The sequence below is a fragment of the Brachionichthys hirsutus genome, unplaced genomic scaffold, assembly GCF_040956055.1.
Source record: "Brachionichthys hirsutus isolate HB-005 unplaced genomic scaffold, CSIRO-AGI_Bhir_v1 contig_726, whole genome shotgun sequence".
Classification (NCBI taxonomy): domain Eukaryota; kingdom Metazoa; phylum Chordata; class Actinopteri; order Lophiiformes; family Brachionichthyidae; genus Brachionichthys; species Brachionichthys hirsutus.
In genome coordinates this window covers 1-26598 of record NW_027180709.1, presented here as the reverse complement: position 1 = coordinate 26598, position 26598 = coordinate 1, and the positions used below count along the sequence as shown (strand labels likewise).

General features: G+C 46.0%; 1 protein-coding gene across 1 annotated transcript; it reads left to right on the top strand.

The window, feature by feature from the left end:
* The first annotated feature begins 1975 nt into the window (after nt 1–1975).
* On the top strand, nt 1976–20067 carry LOC137916494 (protein crumbs homolog 1-like). Its single transcript, XM_068759494.1, has 13 exons — nt 1976–2045; nt 7255–7950; nt 8932–9127; nt 9341–9480; nt 10109–10294; nt 10377–10490; nt 13045–13986; nt 14763–15304; nt 16232–16397; nt 17335–18196; nt 19256–19372; nt 19476–19602; nt 19846–20067. The coding sequence occupies exons 1-13, from the start codon at nt 1976–1978 to the stop codon at nt 20065–20067; spliced, it is 4380 nt and encodes a 1459-aa protein (XP_068615595.1).
* Nucleotides 20068–26598: the final 6531 nt, after the last annotated feature.

Sequence of the window (26598 nt, the reverse complement as noted above, 5' to 3'; positions counted from 1 at the left end):
TTTGTTTTCTGTGAACTTTTGTATATTCTGTAAATCATACAAAGATACAGAAAACTTCTGCTCGTCCCTTTTCTTGAGCGGGATGAGGCAGCCGTGCCCGAGAGGCCGCTGCCGCTGTTTGTTCTGCGCTTGTGTTGCAGCTTTAATGAAGCACTGAGGAATGCGAGGCGCTCGCTATTTTACACATTTGACTGTCGCTTGTTGAAGGCGCTGAAGTGAAGAAGCCGGTCTCTCCTTCACGCCCCTTCCCTTCCCTTCAGTGCTTAATGAAACCTTTTTTTGTGGTCTTGTCCTAAGCCACTGCAGATGGGGGGGTGACATGTGGGAGTCGGGGTGAGTTAGGCATTCTTCTGCCACAGATAGGTGCTGGATAAGCTCCCTCCACCTCTGCTACCATATGTGGGGGGTGGGAATTAAGGGGGATGGGGAGCAGCAATCCATTTATCCAAATCCTGCACAGATAATAATCCTGGATTGCACTCAGACTGGACTCCAGTTTAATTTGTCACATAAAGCACATAAAAGTTGTCAGGCCTAATCTTGATGATGTTGTTTCAGCCATGTATTGGGTCGTTAGGTCAAGAATATGGAACATTTTGTCCTGAAATATCTCTCATATTTGTTATACAGCATGTGCAACCCGAGGAGACGCCCCCCCATCCAACACCCGGATGGGGGGGCTTTTGGCACTGCCTTGATGACATTAGCTTAGCATTTATACAAGCATTAACGAAAACATCAAGCGAGATTTTCGAATGTCTGAAACCTGAACATGAAACAAATAGTACCACAAGTGTGTATCAACTGTATTTACTAGGACGATGCAATGGACAGATTTCTGTCCTTAACCGTCCTCTTGACAGTAATTGATTTCTTTATGATTAGTCCAATAGTGTCGTGTTTTTCATGCAGATTGAAGTGTTTCTCCAGCTGCTCCCAGATCAGTGAGAGAAAACTAATTCTAACCTGCCTGAGTAAAAACTCATTTACTCTGGTTTTCATTCGTTCATTTCCTTCCGCTTTTCCAGCCACGGGTGTTGCTTGGAGCCTGTCCCAACTTGCTATGGGCGAGAGGCAGGGCACACCTCGGACGTGTCGCCAGTGCATGATCCGGGCATCCCGGAGCCGCACAGCGACAGACAAACATTCACGCACAGACTCGCACGCTACGGTCAATTTGGAGGAAACAATTCTCCTAACTTCCATGACTTAGGAGGCGGGAGGAACCCGGGGAACCCGGGAGAACATCGAAACTCCGCATAGATGGGAATCAAACCCAGCACCTTCTTGCTTTGAGGCGACAGCGCCAACCACTCTGCCACCTTGCCACTCTGGTTTCAATTCTTTCTTTAAATTTACTGACAGTACAAGGGCGGGCGTTTAATGGAAATGACAAAGGGACATTTGATCTTGGTTGCGCCAACGTGAGAATATGGCCTCGTGACTGTATTATTTGCAAATGCACTCATCCGAGCTGGTAAGTATCTGACATTTTGAAAACGGTAGGGGGTGCAGGAGGGAACCGATCTGCTGGAAGAAGAGCAAATTGGTAGAAGCAAAGTGAGTTCAAGCTTTCATCACGCGACGACAGCGTGACAAGCAAAGTCACAAGACAATGGCAGGGAGCAGAGAGTCTATAGGCTATTACAGAGAGAGAGAGAGAGAGAGAGAGAGAGAGAGATGCTCTAAGAGAGACAGTGGTGGCGTCCCATCCCGAGCTCCGCCCCACGCCGCCCTCCACTCATTCTTTGCCGGGGTGATTACTTATTGCTTCACTCCAGCCCAGCCTGCTCCCCAGTTTCTCTCTCTCTCCAGAGAGCACACACTCAGTCAGAGCCAGAGTCCCGGTGGTCAGGCATGGAGGGGCCGGCGCCCCCCCCTCAGCAGCTAGCCTGCACCAGCCAGATGGAGCGGCGTGGACAGCCTGCCGTCTGACAGCATTGTGTTGCACTGACTGGGAGCGTCTGCAGTTACCATGGAGTACGGAAGAGTTTGGTCCAGGCATCAGAAAACACTGATCATCACTTTGATGATGTTCAAACTAGGTAAGGCTCCGCGTGTGCACGTCGCTGCCGTGGCACAAACAGCAACGCATTATTATACAGCTATTACAAACAGTTAATAACGCTTCTCATCAATGAAGGGGACGTGATCGCATTCACCCACCGCTGCAGCTGCAGTCCATTCTGCTAACGTCTGAGCTGTGTTCCGAGCCTCTGCAGAAGTAGACGATAGATAGACATTTATAGAATAGATCTGCACTGTTTCACAACTTACTGGTGATTTCCATGCAGCTTCCTGCAAAGTCACACACAGTAATACCTCGGCAAGCGAGCGTTCCGAGATACGAGCCATTTGAGATGCGAGCACAATTCCAGATGCTGACGCTAGGTGGCCGAGCGCGCCGAGCGCGCTCGCTCGTTCAGCGACTTTCGCTGTATCTGTGAATATTCGTTATAATAAGTGATGGGTCCAAAGAAAGCGAGTGATAAGGATGGCAGGAAGAAGAAAAGACGATGATGACGATGGAGATGAAGCATTAACTTATCGATCAACGTGACCGGGGTGTCCGTAAGTGATGGGACACGCCAGTAAGAGCGGAGTACATCAATGATGTGTACAATCCTCAACCAGAAGGATGCTATCAAGAACTTAAAGCCTTCCACAGGCAGAACTAATACGAGTACCTGAAAGGTATAATTACTGCATAAAGTACCGTCCAAGTCGTTCTCGCCGTGCTCCTGCGCACCGCTCACAGCCATTAGTGTTTGGTAAACTTCCAGTAACATTTCCCTGTCGTCTGCTGTGGCTTATTTTAGTTTTGTCAGCCGAACATACTTGTAATTTTTTTTATACTGTGAAATGATTGATCATTTATGAAGAAAGAAGCCTTTTTTAATGAATTTTCCTTTGTAGAATGTGTGTGTGTGTGTGTGTGGGGGGGGGGGGGGGGTGCTCTTAGTTGACCCCAGTATCTTACAAAACCCCGCTGACCTAATTTTCCCGCACCCTTCATTTGTGTGAAGTGTCTGAAGCTCGTTTAAATGGCGACAGACCAGAGGCGCTGATTGGCTGCTGGTGGAATGGTTGAGGGTCGCCATGGTGATGGTTGAGCGTCCAGCTGCACTGGCTTTTTGTCTTGGCTTTCAATGGAGGGACGGATTACTAAGAAGCATGCAAGACGCTGGGCGCGCCGAATTGTTCAAGTTTTGAAGAAAACGACAGAAGCTGAACACAACACAAATACAACAAAAATACAACACAAACCCAACAAAAATACAACACAAACAACAAAAATACAACACGAACCCAACAAAAATACAACACAAACAACAAAAATACAACACGAACCCAACAAAAATACAACACAAACAACAAAAATACAACACGAACACAAATAAAACAGAAATACAAAAAAATACAACACAACACAAACAACAAAAATACAACACAACACAAACACAACAAGAATACAACACGAACACAAACAAATACTACACGAACACAAATACAACACAAACACAACAAAAATACATCACAAACACAACACACATACAACACAAAGAGTACATGGGATAATGACGACATCAGGGATATACAGAATGTGCTGTAAAGAAAACTTGACAAAGCACGAAGCTTAGCATTTTAAAGCTAAACATGGAGCAGGATGTTGCCGCGGCGATTCAACCGGGCCGTGAGTCCGAGGAGCGAAGCTCCTCGTGGAGACGAGCTCATTCTCAGATTTCATGATGAAACTAAAAAGAAAAAGACGTAAACCTTCAACGTTCACTTTTTAACGTTCACTCGTGACTCGGTACTAAAATACACGCTGCAGGTCATTGTTACCTACAATCTCTCACCTTTCGTCGTTGATTGGACGAGCAGGTTGCCCCCGGCCCCGCCCAGATTGAGTCTGAGCAGCAGCCCGTTCAGCAGACAGGCCGGCAGGCTTTGCTGTGTAACGGTGATGACTCAGGAAAGGAGCTGGTATTGTTCTGTGTGAAGCGGAACCAGCGCCGGCATCAGCTTTGTGCTGCCACCTGTTGAGGAGCACAAAGCAGAACCCGGCGATCCAATGAGAGTCCTCTGAGTCCGACCTGCCCGCAAGTCACTTTGCTGTGATTCATCGATGCTGAACACCATTCCTTTGCCCAGCAGCCAGACCTCCAGCTTCATGTTGCTGCTTTCAGGCGTCTTCTATGCCCCCTCCCTAAGCCTTTTGCACCGGCAGCCACATTTCACCCTGAAGCCAGACAAAGATTCTCTGCATCCTGAAAACGCTGTAAACATTCTCATCGCCCTCTTCGTTTATGCTTTTCACCCGGTTCTTGCTCCGGGACGTTTGACTGAGCCAATCAAGCTGCCTGTGTGATTAAAGCCCTGCAGGCTGCAGCTTCTTCTCAGATCCAGCACATCCTTGTGAATGCTATGGGAACTATGGCATGCACACCTTCTGGACTGAGCACGTAGCAATGGTTGATGTCACATGACTTTCCTCATGTAACCTCGGTTGTCATAAGTCAATAGCGGCAGGTGTTAATTCACGGTGGTGATAAATAAGCCTAATGATCAAGTCTCAAATGAACTGAAATGTAGTGAGCTAATCGTTCAGTAATTCCTTCTTGATCAGTCAGATTTAAGTTGTGTGGCCCCGCGATGCGTTGGCGACGCGTCCGGGGTGTATCCCACCGCTCACCTATAGCAAGTCCCGTTACTGTAGTTAATTACAGAACTACACAAACTAGACAGGATTGACTGGATGGTTTATTTAGCTGGTTTTGGGCTGGCAATGACCCAAAACCACCAGAACAGCTGTGCAGAAAAAAATTGAGTTTTTCATAATATGGGACGTTTAAGAATATTTGCAAGTTTTGGTCAACATTTTATACGTATAATATTTCGAACGATGAAAACATTCCATAACAGGAGGTTTTAAAGTGCGTCTTCAGAAATGAAAGAAGATGAAATAACTATTTTTCTTTCCACAGGGACAATCCAAAATATTTCATGCAAGTCCAACAGTTAAATTAAATGTAAACAACAACCACTATGCCGGCTTTGGGTTTGCATCAAGATAAGGATGTAGTGCCAGCGGGAGTCACAGTGGCTCAGCTGGCAGAGCAATAGGTCAGCGGGTTGAATCCCCACTCTCCCAGTGGGTTAAGGTGCCTTGCATGGCAGCAACTGCCCACTGCACTGTGAGTGAGCGTGTGAATGGGTGAATGTGAGGCCTACTTGTAAAACACTTTGGGCAGGTGTAGGAGGTGTGATATAAGTGCAGTCCATTGATTAAAAAAATAAAAACTGATCGTGTCTTGGAGTAAAATCAGCTTTCATTACATTTTTTTTGGAACCTGCAGAGAGCCTTCTTAAAACATGCAGACGTCACAGAGGAATGAAACAGCAACACTACATCTAGTCAGAGGAGTGTTTCAGTGTTCCAACAAACCCCCTTCGGGGGGGGGGGTTGATAGCATCTGGGGTGTAATCCCACTGTCCTTTCACCTGCTAGCAGTCTGGGTAGTGTTAATGTTCTAAAATGCCGGTACCAGCCAGCGCCAGGATCAGCTCTGTCTGGCAGTAACCATGATCTATGGCGTGGGGTGGGGTGGGGGTAGTGGGTGTAGGAGGGGCTGCTATCAGCTCTCTGGAATGTATGAGGGGTTGATTGGGACGAGATGGAGGAGTGAAGAATGAGACGGCCCTCGCTCTCTGCTCCAGAAGGTTGTATCACCATTCTGAGTAGAAGATCGGTGGGAGGAAATGAGCTGGCCTCCCTTTCACGGTTCACAACTCCCTTAGAGTGAGTCTCACTGATCAGATCCTGCATTATTGACTCTTTTTGTGTTTGTGAAATGCATTTAATCTCAAAGTGAAAAGAAGGCACAAGTGATTTAGAAGTTGCTGCAACGCTTTTGCAAAGTTGATAAAGTTGCTTGTTAACTTTCTCCTCAATAACTATCAAGCATTTGTGTTTTCCAAGGAGGTTGGATAGATCAGCGTTGTTAATAATTAACTGCTCAAATCAATATTGATATCGTGTGCTAAGGAATAATCTGCTCAATCCAATAATCCAGACCAGTTTATGTCAGATATAAAAGCTCAAATGAAATAAAACCACAACATACTAATCAATCACTTCTCTCAAAGTGGCATCATCATTCATACACTAGCCTGCTTGTGTTGGCTGAAAGTCATCTCATTGTGCATTTTCAGAGTACTGTACTTGTGTTAGTACCGCCTGCGTGTACTGTAGGTCCACAGTTCTTAGTACTGTACCACGTTTCATGATGTCTTTATATCTAAGTCTGTTTGACCCAGTTTACAGCTAGAAGACAAAAGCAATAAATAAAACACATTTCTTTAATGCAAATAGACAGGAACATTGCATTTGTTTTTTCCATGAGCACCTTCTTGCACCATCCGCTGTGACTCAAAGTCCAGATGGAGACAGGTGCACCAAAGGTACTGGAAGCCGCCTTGGTTTAGCATGCTTATGAATGTGTTTAGAACTGCACCAACCTCTGCACCAGATGTTGGTGCAGTTCTTCACCTCCATTGTTGAGTCCGTCCTCACCTCCTCCATCACCGTGTGGTACGCTGGCGCCACCACCAGGGACAGACACAGACTGCAGCGCATTGTACGTGCTGCGGAGAAGGTGATCGGCTGCAAGAGGGTCCAGACACATCATCATAACGGTGATTTCCTTATTGCTAGCATTAGCATTTATAGATTGATAAAGCAGCTCTTTAGTCAGTGGTTTGATCTGCAGCTTATATGTTGTAGAGTTTAAATACATTATGTTTTTGTTTGTCTGCTCCTGTTTTCTCAATCTCTCTATCACTCTCTTCCTCTCTTTGTTTTTGACTCTCCTCCGACCTGTCTTTGTTTCTCCCTCTATGTCATTGTCTCTCTGTCTTTCTTCCCCAAACCAGCCGATCCAGACAGACGGCCGTTCACTATGAGTGTTAGGTTCTGTTCAAGGTTTCTGCCTGTTAACGGGAAGTTTTTCCTTGCCTCCATCATCAAAGTTCTTGCTCTTGTGAGATAAGTTGGGTTCTGTATTTCTCTGCTACACCTGTAAAGTGCCTTGAGATAACTTTCTGTTGTGATCTGGTGCCATAGAAATAAAAACGAATTGAATTGAAACGTTTTTTTCTCTTTATCAGTTCAGTGGTAAATTATTATTGTTCCTCTCTTCAGAAATGTTCTTGTGCTCCTTACTGCATCGTTGAATTTGCTTTGTTTTCCAGGCCTCCTGTGCACAGCTGCAGCCGTCAAGTGTTTATCATCGCCATGCGACAATGGCGCTAAATGTCTGGAGCATCTGGACGACTATGTGTGTGTGTGCCCGAAAGGACCGGTGTGGTACACGGGCAAAAACTGCGATGAGCTGTACGACGCCTGTATCACGGCACCGTGCACAAACTGCACCAGCGATCCTGGGACGGACCGGTTCACCTGCCACTGCACAGACGGCTTCACTGGACTCAACTGCACCCAGGATGTGGACGAATGTCAGAGCAACCCCTGTGAAGGCGTCCACTCCCATTGTGCCGATGGAATCAACGGGTATTCCTGCCACTGCCCACTTGGATTGGGAGGACAGGATTGCCGGGATAATGTAACCACTTGTGCAGAAGAACCGTGCCACAATGGTGGCACATGCTTGGACATCCCGGACACTGGATACCGATGCCAGTGTGATGCTGGGTACCAGGGAACAAACTGTGATGTGAACATTGACGAATGTCAGTCCGAGCCCTGTCAGAATGGGGCCATCTGCAAAGACGGGGTTAGCTCCTATCAGTGCTACTGTGTTCCCGGGTTTCAAGGCTACCACTGTGACTTGAACATCAACGAATGCGCCTCCCAACCCTGCCAGAACAACGGCATGTGTTTGGATAAGGTGGATCACTACAGCTGTGACTGCGCGCCGGGCTTTAAAGGTAAGACACTGCGTTCATGTGCTGAGATTTGATGTGTTGCTGTTCATTGATTCTGTTGGAAATCTTTTGATTTCAGGGTAAAAAAAGAAAAGAAAAAGCAAATAAAACAGCAATGAACTTATGACATAGTTGCACATTAGCACAAAGATGACAATGTCTGTGATAATTACCTTCACCATGGAAATTATACTTTCCTTATTTGTTGACTCCTCAGAAACACATTTCAATGAAACTCAGTGAGTCTTGATTCTCATGAATCAACACTGAAGAAAAAGTCAGGCTTATTTAAGGGGTTAGTGTGTATGAGTGTGTGCAATGACACCTTTTTAGGCTGATGGACCACCCAAAGCACTTTTCATTGCCGGCCAGCAGTCAGGCATTCACACAGACGTTCATGCATGTGGTAGCATTCACACCAGGCAAGGCGCCGCCAGGTCATAGACAAGGGCAACAAAACTGCAACTACTTGTAGTTGTTGTAAGAATTTAGAAGGGTCTCAATTCTGATGCATCTCTGACAGTTTTAGAAGTTCATCCAAAAGAATATTGCACATTTGGTGCAGATCCTCCTCTTCCGAAATCAGAGTGCAGCCCTATTGTTCCTTTAAAATATCTTTAAACATATTTTCTTAACTTTATTCATCGTATTCCTGTTTTTTTTCTCCCCAGATGAAGATAATGATTTGTTCTCTATTGTTTTAATCGGTTGTTTATCAGCCACACATTGAGGAACCTCGTTCCATAGTTGGCTGATAGACTTGATGGTGCAGCCCGGACACGTCCTCAGAGAGGGACCCAAGGTCAAGTCTCAGTCTGAAACGTGTGTTCCTGGCGTTGCTGGATCATTCACCTGCCGTGCGGTTTTCCATTTGCAGCAACGCTCCTGCAGCTGCACAGCTGTTGTGCGGTACCTGTGCATGCGGTGATTAGATAAGTAGGTGTTGCCACCCTCACTCAGTTGTCCCTGCTCTGTCTCACGCAGGATTTAACTGCGAGGTAGAGATCGACGAGTGCGAGGTTCACCCTTGCCAGAATGATGCCACCTGTGAAGATCATGTCGCTGCATACACGTGTGAGTGCACGGCCGGCTTCCAAGGCCGAGACTGTGAGGTGAACATCGACGAATGTGCCAGCATGCCCTGTCTGAACGATGGCGAGTGCATAGACAGAGTCAACAGGTGGGACCACACATACGAAAACACGTACACGCATGCATGTACACGTGCACGAACACAGTTGGAATGTTATTGAATGATTTCAATATTTTGGTATCAGAACATGTATTATTTTCTCGTTCAGTGTTTGGACACACCAATCATTTTAAAACATCAATCCTAAAAAACGTATCCGCTGCATCGATGTTGCTGATTTGGGTCTGTGCTCATTTCCAGCTACGAGTGTGGCTGCAACGGGACAGGCTTCCTGGGTGAAAACTGTGAAGAGGACATTCTTGAATGTGCTTCTGACCCTTGCCAGCATGGAGCCTCGTGCTTGGAGGGGAGGAACCAGTACCAGTGTCTCTGTTGGCCAGGTAAAACCAGTCTAACAACCAACCCAACGCCTGCTGCACCATAAAATCACCTAAATCCTAAACTGACTTGTTTTTAGTCTGAAACTTAAAATAAATTTTAATCACAGTTTGAACAATTCTAGAGATGGAACAAAATGTAGGTTTCACTTAAATGTGTCCTCGGGCTGATAAATAAATGAAACTGATCGTGCAGATGTGTTTGTCCTGAAAGAACCTTATAAGCATTGTAGATTTAAATATCTCTAAAGATCTGGGCTGTTTTAGTACAACAGCACTAAAGAGATCATCATATGCATTATCGGATTTTTTCCCCATTTTGGCTAATTACTAGCAATTGTAATACACATCGCAGACAGTTCTGTACTAGCCATGATTTAAAATCTTAGTTGTAAAAGAGTGCACCAATTATTTGTTTCAAATGATCTTTACTAGATTTTCTTTGTTTTATCTCTAGACTGGAACCATCTTTCTCCATGAATAGATAATTTCAGTGGCATCCTTCAGTCTTGTCTTTAAATGCAGATGTTCTCTCGTGTTGTGTTCATCGATTTGCAGCACAATCCTGACAGCCACATAAAATATATAATGTTATATAATCAACTTGAGGTGTGTGTGTGTGTGTGTGCAGGCTATGAAGGAGAGGACTGTCAGGTGGACATAAATGAGTGTGAGGAAGGGCCCTGTGCCAACAGCGGTGAGTGTTTCCAGCGCTCAGACACCCTGAACTATGGGATGCTCCCTGAACTCAGCCAGGCCAGCTTCAGCTACGGAGATGCCGCTGGTTTCATCTGCCGCTGCCTGCCAGGGTTTACTGGTAAGTTGTGCACGTTGCTCTGCTGCCTCTTTCATGTTGCACGGCGCCACAAGGACTTAGATGTGAACCTCTGCATTTGCAGGACACGACTGTTCAGTCGATGTGAACGAGTGCGAGTCTGCGCCCTGTCAGCACGGAGGAAGCTGCCAGGATCTGGTCGACGCTTATCAATGTGTGTGTCCAGATGGATTCACAGGTAGTGACACCTCTTATCTGCTCCTCTTATCTACTAACCAGGCGGTGCCGCTCCTCCTCCAGAGGTTCCCCACGGTTCTGTGTCCTGTCTGTTACTCTTCAGCCACACAAACGACAGACGTCAACATGAGGCCGATGGTTTCTGGTCTGTCACATTGACTTAGTGAGGACAAACAGCCACACGGTTTCGTTGGCTGTTTGTCGGCTTCCCTTTCATTTTCGCTACCATGGTGATTGGATGCTGTGGCTACGTAGATTCATTCACTTTACTTTCTCATACTTCACTGTTACTCCTTTTGGGATTTGTAAATGGGGAGTCAAAGCCTGTGTAGCTGATGCTAACAAATGTGCCAAGCGAAAAACAAAAAACAAAACCCTCTTATCTCCAACAACAACTTATTCGAGCAGATCATTAATTACTGCGGTAATATAGTATTTAAATTGAACAACAATGCTAACCCTAACCCTTTCTCTTATTTCAGTGTAAAACAACCGGGTCTCAGTGACGTGAACCAAACGCCCTCAGTCGGAGGCTAGAGAGATAACAGGGGTCCAAATTCCCGAGGCCAAACCTTAAACTTTAAGGTTAATCTTTCTCTTTCTGTTGGGCAGCAAAGGGATTCAGTTCTCATTAGACGAAACATGTCACTGGATCCCTCGAAACAGGAGGAACCGCACCCAGAACTGATCTTGAAATGCACAATCTGGACTAAGACGTCAGTAAAGCAGCCGAAAGCTCTCTTCCACAAAATGAGAGGCTAAACGGCATTTGCGCCCGGGAGGGGGGAGCAGGCATATGGTATGGACCAGTCCGTAAAGGGCGCCATATGTCAGTCGTCCAACTTAGGCTTTAAACGGGGGGTCTCCCAAGCATTTTATCAGTTGATGGGGAGATTACTGCAAAGCTGCTTAGGGGCCTAAATATTCCTAATGAAGGACAAAACGGAATGTCCAGCATCTCGAGGAAAACAAGGTCCTTTTTCCACATGACCAGCATTCGATTCTTCATGCATCGCATGCAGCAGCAGCTGGAGTGCAGTCCGTTCGATGAATGGTTAGATTCCTGACCGAGTTTTTCCACGGATGCCGGATATTTCAGGGTTAATTTTAGGTTGGTCTCATATAATCTGTTCACATCGTGGTTTTCATTTCACGTCACCAGCAGCAGGTGAACAACAAATAATACACCTTGATTATTATTACAGGCTCAATCCACACGTCCGGTGAAGTTACCACCAGCAAGGCGATGCCGCTGGGCTTCAGAGCCGGATCGCCCACCCTGCAGGGTTCCAAGAAACACTTTAGTCAAGACTCTAAACTTTGGCTTTGGTCCGAGATGTTTGTCTCCAGATTGATAAAGAGTTATATGTGAAATGTTGATGTTGTTAGGGGTGAATTGATCAGAATTTGTAACAGATTCATATTTACTCAACTGTAGTAATATCAAGTAAACAATGAATATAAACAACAGTACATTTGATAGAACGTAATACGGTTTGGGCTGATCCAGGGCAAGCCATTTTTAAGCCAGCAGCACCTCCTGCAGGTTCATTCTTGCACCTCCTGCTGTTATTCTTCCACAGGTTGGAGCATGGAGCAGAAAGGACACTTGCAGCACCACATTGTCCTTGTCGAACGCGGACAGGAACCATCTGGTGCATCATTGCTTTACAAGGGCTGGGCTGCATCGAGGAGAGGAGCAAGGGAGGTGTGAGAGGAGGAAGGGAGGTGTGAGAGGAGGAAGGGAGGTGTGGGAGGAGGAAGGGAGGGATCGGGGAGGGAACCAAGTGTTGGGCAGGTCTGCCTTGTAATCAGTCCGGCCCGTCTGCCTGGTACGAAGTGGAGGAGGCCTTTCTGCTCTGTAAGCTTAAGGGAGAGAGAGGTGGGGGGGGGGGGCTGGTTGTGTTTCCTTGGTCATCCAGCCCTGCAAGGAGTGTGTTGGCTGTGGATCCACGGGATCATGGGGGGAAGCAGGTTGATGGTGCTGCTGTGTTGCTGCTGGGGGTCCTGGTGGTCGACAGGTACATTTTAACGACGGGAGTTTTGTGCTTGTTTGTGAACAACAATGGGAGTTGTGTGCTTGTGTGTGAAGGTGGCGTCCCGGCTGGGAAACGACGGACAGCGGTAAGGGTCCTCGGGTGTGGAGCATTTGGAAGGACTGTCTGAATGTACGCTGATTGAAGTGCTGACTGAGGCTCGGTGAGCTGAAACCAGGATGGACTGGTGCAACGTTTAACCGTGGGGATGAGATGCATGATGATCAAATCCTCCTCTACTTGAGAAATGATTGGCGATTTCCCTGATCATTTGTTTCCTCCCCTGAAATGAATACCGAAGATTTACCCCGAACAAACCGGAATTAATCTGTACACTTAACACATCTCCACTTAGCTCCTTCTTTTGTGATGATTAGTCAGACTTGTGATTAATCATTAGATGAAATCATGCTTCAATCGTTATTCTTTTGTCATTATGCATGCACATACACACAGTGCAAACGCACACGACCAAATCGCCTTCGGTAAGTAAGTAAAGATGCTTGTCTTCCCGTACAGGCATTAACTGCGAGGTGGACGTCGACGAGTGTGACAGCAATCCCTGCCAGAATGGTGCCACGTGCAAAGATGCTGCCAACTCCTACAGCTGCCAGTGTCCGGTGCCAGAGCCCGGTCGCGAGCCCTGGGGGGGCCGGGACTGCAGCGTCCGCTTGATTGGCTGCCAACAGCACCAGTGTCACAATGGCGGCGGCTGCCTCCCCTTACTGGCTGATGATGGCGAGCACAGCTACGCTTGCCGGTGTGCGGATGGTTGGAGCGGTGATCGCTGCAACACCTCCACCACCTTTGCATTCCACTCAGGAGGATATGTCCGCATGCACCTCCCTGTTAAAAACGGGACCAGGCGAGACACTGACCCGGGGCTCCAGGTGCAGCTCAGGTTCCGGAGCACTTTGCCAGACATGCTGCTGTTTTACTGGGGCACGCTGGACTCCTTCTTCTCCTTGGAGCTCCTCGAAGGCTCACTTCAGGCCAGGGTGAAGTCAGGGCGAGCGCTGCAGGTGATTTACCCCGGCCCAGTCAATGACGGGGAATGGCGCCAGGTCGCTGTGACCATGGACGAGAGGCTGGCGCTTGTTCTAAAAGGGCCTTCCTGTGAGGAAGGATGCCAAGTGAAGGACGAGGCCCACAACCATCTCGTCTTCCTGCAGCCCAGCTCCTTCCATCAGCTTTATGTTGGAGGGGCACCGGAGGAATATTTGGCCAACACAAATAGCAGGCGGGGCTACATTGGCTGCATGGAGGACCTTACGGTTGACCATAAGCTGCTTCTGCCCCAGGACCTCCTCAGAGAGGAGAACAATGGCTTGGAAATGGGATGCAGCAAAAAAGACTGGTGCCAGGACGAGCCGTGCACGGGCCGTGGCGAGTGCGTGGACATGTGGGTTCGTGCCAGCTGTACGTGTCGTCGACCATACTACGGGGAGCTCTGTGAGCGAGGTGAGGGGGATTACGCTGCGCAGGATTGTGCTGGAGTCCAGTGAATGGCTTAGTCCTCGACTGTTCTAAATAAACACAACCTGTAGTTGTGGGCATGTTAATTAAGGGTGTGGTTAACTCATTGAGTGCCAGCCATTTTCAGCTCAGCTATATGCTGAGTGCCCCAGTTTTTGCTAATTTTGCCCAATTTTCCAAGCCCCACAGAATATTCTGTACTATGACTACGCAAATCCCGAATCGACCGCCTGACAGATTAAAGTTTCTTCTTCTTCACCAGGAAAACAAAGTGTCTCCCTGCCATTTTACATTCCAGCGTTATTGACCATTGAAGAGAGGCAGGTATAAAAGTCAGGCTTGGCAGTGAATGTTTGGGTTTCAAAAAACGTCTTTAGACGTCAATGGCACTGGATGAGTTAAAGCCCTGCAGACATTTTGTGTGGTTACCATGGATACTACACCATATACTTGAAAAGTACCCCAGTAACATTAGGAATTTCCCAAAGCAGCTTTTGCCAGCCAGGTGAAAATCTGTGTGATTAACACAGAAATATAGGATTACACAAAAGTTTCCATTAGATTAGTCTGGAAGACTGGTGCAAAGGTCAGGGAAACAAATTCAAGATGAACATTCCGTTTTGATCATGACTCTTATAAAGCGGTGGATCGAGGATTTCTTCTTTATGCTAATATTCTGATTAGTTAAATTTTTTGCTCAACATTTCTCTGTCCTTTTCTGTGCCCCCCCCCCCCCCCCCCCCGCCCCCACACACACACAGAGTATCCATCTTGGACCTTTGGCCATGAGAACAGCACCAGCCATGCTGCCTTCAACATCTCAGAAACGCATGGAGTCAACTTCACCATCTCCTTCTCGATCCGCTCCCTCAAGCATAACGGGCTGCTCCTGCAGCTCCGGCGAGGAGGAAAGCCTTACCTGACAATCTATCTGAAGGAGGGCACAGTCGCCATTTACAGCCCCCACACCACACTGCTCTCCGAAGCCAAGTTTGTCACCGATGGCAACAGCAATCTGGTGACGGTAAAGGTGCGCTACGGCAATGTGGTCTTTCCCAAAGCAGGGAATCACCGTTCCTTAGGGAACGTGAGCATAGAAGAAGGGGATGTGGCTCATGTCGGAGGCCTCCCTGCAGGCAAGAGCATGAATGCCTGGGGAGGACACTTCAAGGGCTGCCTGCAGGACATTCGGCTGGACCACAAGCATCTGACCACTGAGGATCATCCAGAGGGTGTCAAAGTTTACCAGGCAACCGCCGAGGAGAACGTCGTGCTGGGATGTCACAGTGATGACACATGCAAGGTAAATAGTCGCTACGTGGTACCGGCTGCTGCAGGACCACCACTTTGACCAGAAATTCCATCCGTCCATCCATTTCCTAGTCGACAAGACGAATGCAATCATCTTGTCTACAACCATTCATCCACCTTGCGGGTCACAGGTCTGCTGAAGCCACACAAAAAACATCCACGCACAATGAGACTCACACCTATAGACAATTTGGTGTAACCAATTCACCTAATTTGCATGTTTTTGGAGGGGGGGGGGGGGGGGAGCTGGAGATCCCGGAGAGAACCCCACGCAGACACGGGGAGAACATGCAAACTCTGCACAGACGCTGTGGTTCAGACTGTAAAGGCTGAACGGAGGAGCAGATCGCTGCTAACAGATCACTGCTTATCTTATAGATCGCTGCTAGCTAACGTCACACACAGAATGCCTTGCGACGTAAACAACATTGGCAGCCTCCAAACAAACCCAATTTTATATCTTAGAAGACATAATTATATATTTTTGTCTATGTATATACGTAGTAGAAGTACATTGTGTTTGTCAAAACAGTCAGGGATCACTTTAACTGTTTTGAACGCAGTGTGTTCATATTTTATAACGTGCTGCATTACTTTCATTTTTAGCAGGTGACGGATTTTGACTGAGAAAAGGTTTCATGGATTCAGTGACTCTGGTCAACGAGTGCATTTAGTAGCGATTCACCGTTTACTCCACGTAACGGCGTGAACAGTTTAATCAATGCGATGTTAGTTCTGACTGATGTCAGTGAGGCGTCCTTCGTGGGCCCTCCAGTCTCTCAGCCTTGCTACAGCTATAAAGCCAGCTTGAGTTGCACCTTGTTGCTTAATCCTCTGCTCCTTTAACCTCTTTGACCATCAGGCAAGCGAGTTTACAAGCGATCACCTGATCCACCCACCTGTGCTTGTCTGTTAACAGGATGAGCCCTGTTTCAACGGAGGACAGTGTCAGGTCACCTGGAATGACTTCACCTGTGACTGTCCCATTAATTTCTCGGGGCGGCTGTGCAAGACTCGCTTGTGGTGCGTCGACAGCCCTTGTTTGGACGGCGTGCGCTGCGTGGACCTGCAGGACGGTTATGAGTGTAAGCACTGTCAATCCCTTGGCACAGATTCTAATGATTTGTCCATAAACGGAGATTCGTAGCCTTCTCGATTCACATCATTGCCGCCGCCGGGGTGGGGGGGGTTGTCTGTTTGGTTGTCTGTTCGCAAGATAACTCAAAAAACATTTTCAGGAAATGTTGGGAATGGTACCAGGAACAGATGATTACATTTTGGTGGTGATACAGAAGAGATCCTGGATTATGGAGCCCTTTAAAAGTTTTGTTCACATTGCAGTCGATGGAGCAAATAAATATGAGCAAAACTATTTAGAACCTTTTGGTGCTGATCCAGATCACCATGAGGACGGTGTAAATCCAATTACGTAGGAGGGGAATGAGCTGCTCGGCAGACGTCTGCGCTCTGAGTGCTTTTCTAATTTGTACGATTATTACAAAAATCATGTCAAATAAAAACAGGGACACGCTGGTCTATCATAATGAAATGTGAAATGTTTACACAAATACATTTTATTCATGAACACAAACATGCTGAGATGTATTTCTATAAAATATCATACATACAACCTATAAGATATTTAGAACTGAAGGTGTTCGTGTTTGAGCAGCCCAAAGATACAGGAAGTTGATAAACCAAAATTTACTTTGCTGAACTTTACAGGGATTAATTCAGAGACAGCTCAGCTGATCAGCGCCCCCCCCGCCCCCGCCCAGTTAATTATTGATGGCTTAAGATCTAAAACTGCACCAGATAATTCTTTGTTGTTGTACATTCTCATTCGTCCAGGTCAAGGTAATCCTTGAACGTTGAATCTGAAGCAACGTGACTTCTGCTTAGGGTTCGAAAAGGTTTCAACACTCATCCAACAGACTGGGATGGCTGGAAGCCCAAATATTCATCTTAGACTGAGGTTGCAGAAAGTTCCTCTTCCACTTTACTAACTTTCACTTCCCACAGGTATAACCGATGCAGTTTTTCAGGATAACGCCCTCCAGTACGTCGCTAACGGCTCCCTGCGCCACCCTGTGACCAACATCACTATGGACATACGGACACGAGAAACGAACGGGATCTTGTTGCGGGCCGCCAGCGGAGCTGAAATCTTTTGCCTGGGTCTGCTCAACTCCTCCCTGCTGGTCAAACTGGACAGTGGCGTTAGTGCAGAGCTGCTCGCCTTCACAAGTGACAATAGCATTGCAGATGGGACATGGCATCATATCCAGCTGTCTATGGTCGAGCCCACGCAGCTAGTGTCTCGCTGGACTCTCGCTGTGGATGGGCACAGAGTTGGCAGCAGCTTTGGCATTGGAGGCAACCTCAACTTTCTCAATGACTCCAAACTCTGGTTGGCTGAGGAATACAGTGGATGTATAGGGGAGGTAAGAGTGAGCGGCGTCTACCTGCCACTCGTAGATGGACCAGCAGCCCCACAGGTCAGTCAGTTCTCCAGACTTGGTGGGAACGAGCCAATCATTGGATGTCGAGGTGCACCAGTGTGCGATTCCCAACCGTGCCTCAATCAGGGTGTGTGTCAAGACCAGTTTAATGAGTTCAACTGCAGCTGCAATGCAGGGTGGGCGGGTGAGCTGTGCGAGACGGAGATAGATGAGTGTTCTTCAAACCCCTGTGTCCATGGCGCCTGTGTAGACGTGCTGGCAGAGTACCAGTGTAGCTGTGAGCCCGGCTACGCAGGGAAAGACTGCCAGGAGGAGGTGGACAACTGCCTGGAGTTCAGCTGCACCAATGGAGGAACCTGTGTGGAACTGAAGGCCGTCCACACATGTTTATGTCCCCACGGCTACCTCGGCAAGCGCTGCCAGTGAGTTCGCAGTTCCATGATTCTCCACAGCACATTTGTTGAGCCGGTTAGATGAGAATGCTCGTGAGCGGCGTGGAAGCGGAGCCGAGAATCTCGGCCTAGAAAACGAGATGCAGCCTGTCTCCCAGGCTGTGTCCGTTGTGTGTTGTGTGAAGGATGAACGTGTGCATCAGAGATATTTGGATAATGCAGAAGAATGGACCGAAAACCTTGGCACATGCTAACTAGCGCTTGTATTCGGTTTTGGTAGTTGACTTGTACTGCGTGTGACACACACATCCACATTTTGGAGTTAATTTAATCAAAATTAATTCATGAATTCAATAATATTATGCATATCTATCTTATGCCAGGAATCACCGTCTTTGGCCAGCAGCCAGTCCTTGCTGGCCAAAGCTCACAATGAATGAAAAAACAAAGAAACTAAAGGTGCATAGCCGCTCCTTATTTTAACCATATCGCTACGGATGGTCAGGGCGCACCCGCTCGCCATTACGGCCGTGGCACTAGCACTACCTGCTGGTCAGTCGGCCTCTGCGAATGGAGCGCCGGTTCCCGGTAACAGTGGTGCATATTATCGTAAAACCGGGCATAGACAACAATAGTGAGGCCGACATGATCGTCTGAACAGTGTTAAGACTCGTATCTTACAACTACATTAGCGGACTGACTTCGTTCAGCTGGTGACCTCCATCAATGTCATCGTTAAATGTACCGCTGCAATGGCGTTTTTACCTCTGCAGTCCATTTTCTCCATGCATTTTCACCTTGGCAGTCGCAGGAGGTGAAGCTGTGCTACAAACCCACACTCGGCTCCATCATGCACGATTGTACTGGTCCCGATCAGCCTGCTGCTATTTGCAATAACTAATCAATTCCTTGCACTCAATTATCACACAAAAAGAGACGCGTTTCTTTAGTGGCGCCGCCATGAAAGTTAAATGGAAATCACACCTTGCCGAGGCAACCGTGCAGTTATTTTGTTTGTCTTCTGGGGGGGTGACACTGTTTTCTTTTGAACGCCTTTGTGACAGTGGACTGACCATGCGTTTCAAACAGATGGCGTTTTCCTCCAGTGGCATGTGTCGCAAACACAGACTGTCTTAATGGAGGCGTTTGTATAGGAGGAGACTCTGGAGGCAACTGCTCCTGCAAACTCGGGTACACTGGCTCCAGGTGAGAGCAGCACCTTCCTCGACACACGCCTGGGTGTGTGTGTGCAAGTTTGTGTGTTTGTGCTTGGGTTGTTGCACTGTCAGAAACCCTGCTGACGTTCCAGGTGCGAGACAGAAGTAGACGATTGTGAGTCCAACCCTTGTCTCAATGGCGCCACCTGTCTGGACAGACTCGACCATTTCCAGTGTGAGTGTGTGCCCGGATTCAGAGGCACACTGTGTGAAAGCAACGTAAGTGACAAACAGAACTTTCCACTGAGAGTTGATAATAATAATTAGAGACAACTGGATGGGTTAAATATAGGTTAGACTTAGGGTCTCCCTCAGACCCCTTAGATTTGAGATTCTACACGTGTAGATTTTTTCTTCATGTCTTGCTTGATCATTTTGATTATTAAATTAATTTGAAGAATAATTTTGCTAAAATCAAAAAGTGTTACCCGTAATGCGTGCAATCCTTCTGGACTCTTGCAGAAAGAGGAGCATCGGGAGCGAGTCCCCTGGCTAGCCGTGACCATTCCCATGATCACCCTGTGTGTATTACTGGCCATCCTGGCGGTGTTTTTCCTCATCATGACAGCGCGGAAAAAGCGTCAGTCGGAGGGCACATACAGCCCCAGCTCACAGGAGGTGGCTGGTGCCAGACTGGAGATGGGCAGTGTCCTCAAAGTGCCCCCGGAGGAGAGGCTGATCTGAGGCCTGCAGCTGCGCCTCACAGCCTCGCATCAAGCAGATGTATCTCTGTAAAGGTTGGAGAGAACACACGACCTGTAATCCTCCACCTAAATCCAGATCCACCGCAGCCTCAGAAAGACTGAGCGACAGTCTGCTGATGATTCATCTGATTTCAGGTACTTCATATACTGGACAGGAAAAGGTTTTTGACCCATGGGCAAAGAGCACTCTAAGTAGAAGACAATATCCTTCCACCATATTTCTGCAGGTTTCCTTTCACTGCATTGCTTTTTACTGTGTCTGAGCTGCTGCTGCCTTTAATGTGAATGGACAGAGACAAGCACTCCCTACGATGGATGTGTGGCTGGACATCGTCAACACATGTTGTGTTAATAATTGCTGTATTATAGTGTTTAAGGTGCAATGCATCAATGCATGACTTCAAGGTGAACTGCCCTGTCCCTTCTTCTTGCATCGAGATCCTGTGAGTCTATTATTCATGTCTTTGCGTTGTGTTTGATGCAAAAGATGAAGTGTTTTCTTTTGTGTGACATTTTCAAAGGGAGCAGTATTTAAATAGGGAGTTCTAAAGTGGACCTATCAGTATTTATGTACATGTGTTGTTCGGGGGGGATACATTCATCAAAATAGATTTTTTTTTAATTTAATTGTTCAACACTTTTTCTACCCAGGTACTTGCTTTGTTTTTTCCAAGACAGAAATCAGAGGATAAATATTCATCACGTGATGAAATAAAAATCACATGATGATGCTACAATCTTGTAGGATTTGTTTCCCTTAGAAATCCCTCCAGAATTTCAATAGTTTTCTGAGAGGACAAAACAACCACATTGTATCATTGTCACATGACTTATGGTCACTGGCTCCTTTTCAAGTTCAATTTGCAGAGTTGTTGGTTTTTTGAAAATATTTTTGCTATCAAAGGGCTTAAATTCACGTGATTTTTTTCTTAAAGACATTTAGAAAATCTTAAGGGTTTTCTGTAAAATTCTAGTAACATGTATTTAAAGTAAAATACTTTGTCATCTCCTTGCCTTCAGTTTTTACACCTTCTCAATGTTGGCGATAATGTCTAAATCATCCATTTAGAAAAGACCAGCAACATTTATTCATATGTTTAAACTTTGAAACTAAAGAAACCAAAACCAAAATCCAATCTTTGCTTTGAGGGTTTGACTAATGCTTCACATGCAATCACACTGTATTGTTGACAGTCAAAATAACTGATGCCATTTCTAACAACAAGAAACATCAAGAATTTGAAACGATAAGCCATGCAAGATGATGATGTCATGAAGTATGTGACAGAGGGGCCGTGTGTCGGTGTGCCATTGACTTTCGATGTCAACGGGTCTGCCGCCAGTGCGTGAATGAGGAAAGGTGAACAGATTCTCTGGAACCACTTAGGAGGTGTCAATTATCAGGAATTAATGGCTGCCCTGCAACCCATTGGATTTGTCACCAAAAACATGAAAACCAGGTTGACCATATCCAGACTCAGTGCCCACAATAACTAAAGACAAACTCTTTGTCCACCATCTCTAATGATTCTCAAAATTATAGCGAATTAGTCTCCATACCTGAATTCTATTTGTGGTAAGGTTTCATGAATGCAGACTGCTTTAAATATATATAAAAACATGTTTGGTTGAAATTGAAACGCCTCAGCGGACATCCTGACCTCATGCCCTTCACTCTGCACTCACAAGTGCTGCTGTCCTTACAGAACTCTTACACCAGAGGCTTCCTTTGAGATGGATCAGAAATGGCACGTTAGCATGTTCTTAAAAGAAACTGAAGCGTTTGTGAAAGGAAAGTTATGTCCAAGTAACAATCACATAAATCAAAAAGATGGATCCTTGTCCTGGGATGTTGTGACGTCTTCGGATAATACTATCAAACAGACATTGGCTAGAACGTGACGTCCTTGGCGGATGTTGCACGTGGCTGAAATAGAGTACAGTACACTGATACTTAGTCAAAATCAGGATCTATTCAAGGCCCATCTGTGTGTTGTTTGAATGATTTGCAGCTAGAAACAGTTGCAGGTTTTGTTTTGTTTTCCTATAAATGTGATGAATGTCTGACATAATCTTATTACCTTATTGTTGCAGGCATCCTGTAAGAGGTAACTGCAACATATTCTAACTGTCTTCCCCATGTTCTGCTGCTTCTCACTGTGTATGAAGATGTGGTGCTGTTAACCTTTAGGGTTTGAGAAGTTGTCTTTCAACATGACTGCAGTGAATGCATGAGGTGGTTCTTGATGAGAGGATAGTTTGTGCCTGTATGGTTTCCTGTATCCGCAACATAAGATACGTCTGTAGCTCAGAGGTGGCGTCCGAGGGAGAAGCCTCTGCACGTGGACGCTGCTCAAACACCACATGTTAAAAGCAGCGTTGTGGTTTTGACATACAGTATAAAGAGCAGGGATAAATCCTTCTGCTGTGTACAAAATGGTAGATTTATTTTTTACACTGGACTTCATTCTTCTCTGTAACTTGTAGAGCACACTGTAGACCAGCGCAGGAGTTTCATTCCAAAATGTTATACGGTATATTCACTTAAAAAAAACATCTCTATTTGTTAAAATAAAAAAATATTTTTTGAGTGGTTGCTTGAATTGTTATTCATTTACAACTGAATGCTGTGTTTTTTAAAAGTGAATACCTTATTTTGGAACGCAGCTCCCCATTCACACTTAGAACGCTTGTCTGTTTGAGGATATAAGGATGATTTATGATTTGTCTATAAAGTAAGACGCATAACCTGATAGATTCGCCATCATTACCTCCGCCGAGGCAGGGGTTGTGTATAGTGCTACCAAGCAATTACAACATTTGTGTGTTTCATTCATTATGCTCTGCAATTAATTTATCTCAATGGCAGCCAACCAATATCCACTTCAGGGTGTCACTGACTATTCCAGCTCAAGCACAAAAAGCACAACGCAGAAAAATTGATTTTATAAAACGGCAATACAGAAGCAGTAAAGTTAGAGATTAAAAATTTGATTCACCCGCTAAATATTAATTAATTAATGGCAATTAACGAGATAATTTGACACCCGTAGTTACGTAATCACCTCCGTTGGTTTGCTTGTTTGTCTGTTTGCCTGTTCGCAAGATAACTCAAAACGTTACAGACGGATCTTGTTGAAATTTATAGAAGATTTTGTGAATGTTACCAGGATCAGATGATTAAATTATGATGATCAGATGATTAAATTCTGATGATGATACACAAGAGAGCCTGGATTCTGGATCTTTAAAATTTGTTCCTCAAGATATCAGTTGATTATTGACAGATATTTATGGAATTTGACACAATCATGTAGGGTGGCGACCTCTATCTCATCTAGATCTGATCCAGAATGAGGTCAGGAAAAAATATAAAATGGTAACATTGAAAACTCCATTTATGGATTCAAAAATATGTTAAAAATACACATCTAGAATCTTTTGATGATGATCCAGATCAACATCTGGATGGTGAACATCCAATTAGGAGGGGAATGAGCTGCTTGGCGGAGGTCTGCTCTCTCCGAGTGTTTTTCTAGTTTTGTGTATATGGTCATAAGTCACACTTTGATTTGTGTTTTTTAAATGATGTTCATGTCAAATAAACACTTGGAAAAAGATTGACATTGAAACATGTTTCTATTGTCTACCTACTCAGCTGCCTACGAAATGAAATACCAGCTGAAAGTCTGCTAAATACGGTGATGCAGCACTACAGATTATCCCTACTAGTTACTTAACTGAGACCAATCCACTGGTCAATAGGATGAATAGGCACGACCCCAAACATAAGCAGGCCCAGATAGTAGTTGGTAGCAATACCGGGGGAGCCAAGGACCAGCTACATGTAGATAGAACCGCTGCAGGGGCTGATTCAACAGGAAGCAGGACAACCAGAAAATCTATATTATCTTGGCAGAGCAATGGCGAACGTGGCGACATCCATCAATGGTGATCCGGTTAAAACCGGACGGGCTTTTGTCCAGCTGTTCAAACATGGCAATATAATGTCTCCACCTGTAAGATGAGACCAGTTTCCCGCTTTAGATGCAATAAATACCTTTAAAATGCCATCACTGGTTCATTAGCCTTCACATTGATGACTGCCTGATCAGCCTTATGTTCAGGTGCAGGTTGGGGGGGTGGGGTGGGGGTGGGGGGGTTACCACTGTTTGTATTTGTTGAATTTATATGTACTTCACCAACCGAAGCAACAATGGCTTATCAGTAATAACAGCTTTCCAAAATGCGAACAAAAAAGCATTGATGTGCAGCTTCAGAGAATAGATGACTGAACTTCTGAACCCCTCCACATTATATCTTACTGAAAATCCTCCCCTCCTTTCCTGCATTGCACTCTTCACCCTCACATCCTCCCCCCACTGCCTCCCTGCTCTCTTTGAACCTGTAATGGTACATTCCTTTCTGCCTCTGAACAACTTCCAGCCCGGCTGCCTGCTGACTTGCTCGGTGCTCCTCCTCCCTAATGGTGGCAGCTGGAGCAGCTCTCTCCTCCTCCTCCTCCCTCGATGTGGGCGAGCGAGTTGGGCTGGAACGCTAACATGCTTTTATGTGTTGCTAAGACACATTGCTGCATTCTTAACCGCTCCTTTCCCTAAACCGCTGCAAATTCCACAATAAATGTCCTCTGATTAAACAGCAGGAGAAACGGCAGCACTTTATTGAGTGAGAAATCACTTCAACCCTTCACAAACATACACACCCCACTGAAAGTAAAAGCAAATCACGGAGAAGCATTGCTTGCAGTAATACTCATTCATGTAGTCCTACAATACTAACTGGTCAGTGCGTTTGTTTGATGAGAGCTAAAGATAATGTCTCATCTCTTCTCATCTCATCTTCATCGATGATGCGGCTGGACTCAGGCAGGCTTACAAGGTTTGGTTCAAGATGATGACTTATCACACTTCCCGCTCTTGTGGAGGAAGAAGTACTTCCGGGATATCAGGGAATCCTGACCTCAACAGGCACACATGTTTGGGTCTTTCTAAGACTTTCTGAATTTTCATTATGGTGCTTTAAGTCCCATCTTCTGGAAATATCCCTTTCTTCAGATCAGGTTTATTCCCCAGCGCTCACTGTGCATACTCATAAACACTCTCTCGGTGGTTTGTAGCCCAAAATCAACGTAAAAACACAAAGACATTTTCTGTAGACAAATATTGACATTTTGCTATACAAATAAATGAAATTATTGTGTTCCTTTCCTCAGCTTTCAGTGCAGGCCAGATCCCCCCCCCCCCCCCCCCTTTCTTATCTGCCCCATCTCTTCCTGACTGGATGACTGGCTGGCAAGTGACAGGACTGACAGACGAGGCCTGTTCCTGGGTTAGTATCATGTCGGCGGGGAGCAAAGCCTCCCAGCAGTGTCAGCCGTCATGGTGCCAGCGCCGGGGCTAATGAGGGAGACTGCTACCTCAGCGATTCCCTCGCCGGTGTCAGAAATCGCCCGACAAATCCGCAGCGTATCAGCACAAATGATATGTTGACAAATGCAGATTCTGTATTTCACTTTTAATTGACACTAAGAGACAGAGATGATCTGGCTGCCAGGGCTTCTGAGGAGACAAGGACAAGACACGATGGGAGAGAGACGTGGAGACGGAGAGAGCGAGCAGGGAGGGGGGTAGGAGGGGTAGAACACGGGTCGGGAGAAGAAGATAATGCAATAGGCCTTGGAAGATGTTTAATATTTGCGTAGTGTGTCATTTTTGCCTGTGTTGAGGGTGAGAAGATGGGCGGGGTGGGGGGGGGATTAGAGGTGTGTGTGTGTCTGAGACTTGTCTACGCTGACAGCCGGCGTCTTACACAGCAGAGTCTAAACCCCGACGACGTGGCGCTTCATTTAGCCAGGTGGGCTTTCTCCGCCCCCCCCCCATCTCAGCCCTGTCTGAGAAAGCCCGGGCGAGACCCTGATATTCTTAATGTCTGAATGCTCCTTCCTTTCGGCCTGTCTAGAACAGTTACTTCAAGTTTTACAATGATTATAAGAATTACATTTTTTTATTGCATTTTACACTATTCTGAGCTGAGGAGACACTATATATAAATATATATATATATATATATATATATACTTATATATTCAGGCCAGTGTTTTACAGTTTCATTGTAAAAATATATCTAATGCCAACATTGTATTATTAATAACTGTATTCATATTAGTGGCTGGTATACGGTGGTGTAGTGATTAGCGCTGTTGCCTCACAGCAGGAAGGCTCCGGGTTCAGTGGAGTTTGTATGTTCTCCCAGGGTCTGCTCCAAATTGTCCTCCTCTGCTTCTCTTCTTCTCCCCTTCTGTCTGGGACATACCAGTCCCATACCGGTTTCTTAAAACTGTGAAATGTATTTGTTTGTCATAAATCGTTACGTATAATGAGATGCATCAATGAGGGATTACTCTTTCAGGTCTCAGGATGCATGTTTCCTTATTTTATTTTTTATAAGCAGTAGTCTTTTCCTTCCTCTCTGATCGGACGTCCCAAGACCG

Coding starts and splice junctions, on each gene's coding strand:
- LOC137916494 (XM_068759494.1), top strand. CDS start 1,976: ATGGAGTACGGAAGAGTTTGGTCCAGGCATCAGAAAACACTGATCATC. Junction 9,481..10,108: donor CCAGTGTCTCTGTTGGCCAG/GTAAAACCAGTC, acceptor GTGTGTGTGCAG/GCTATGAAGGAGAGGACTGT. Junction 16,398..17,334: donor CCTGCAGGACGGTTATGAGT/GTAAGCACTGTC, acceptor CACTTCCCACAG/GTATAACCGATGCAGTTTTT.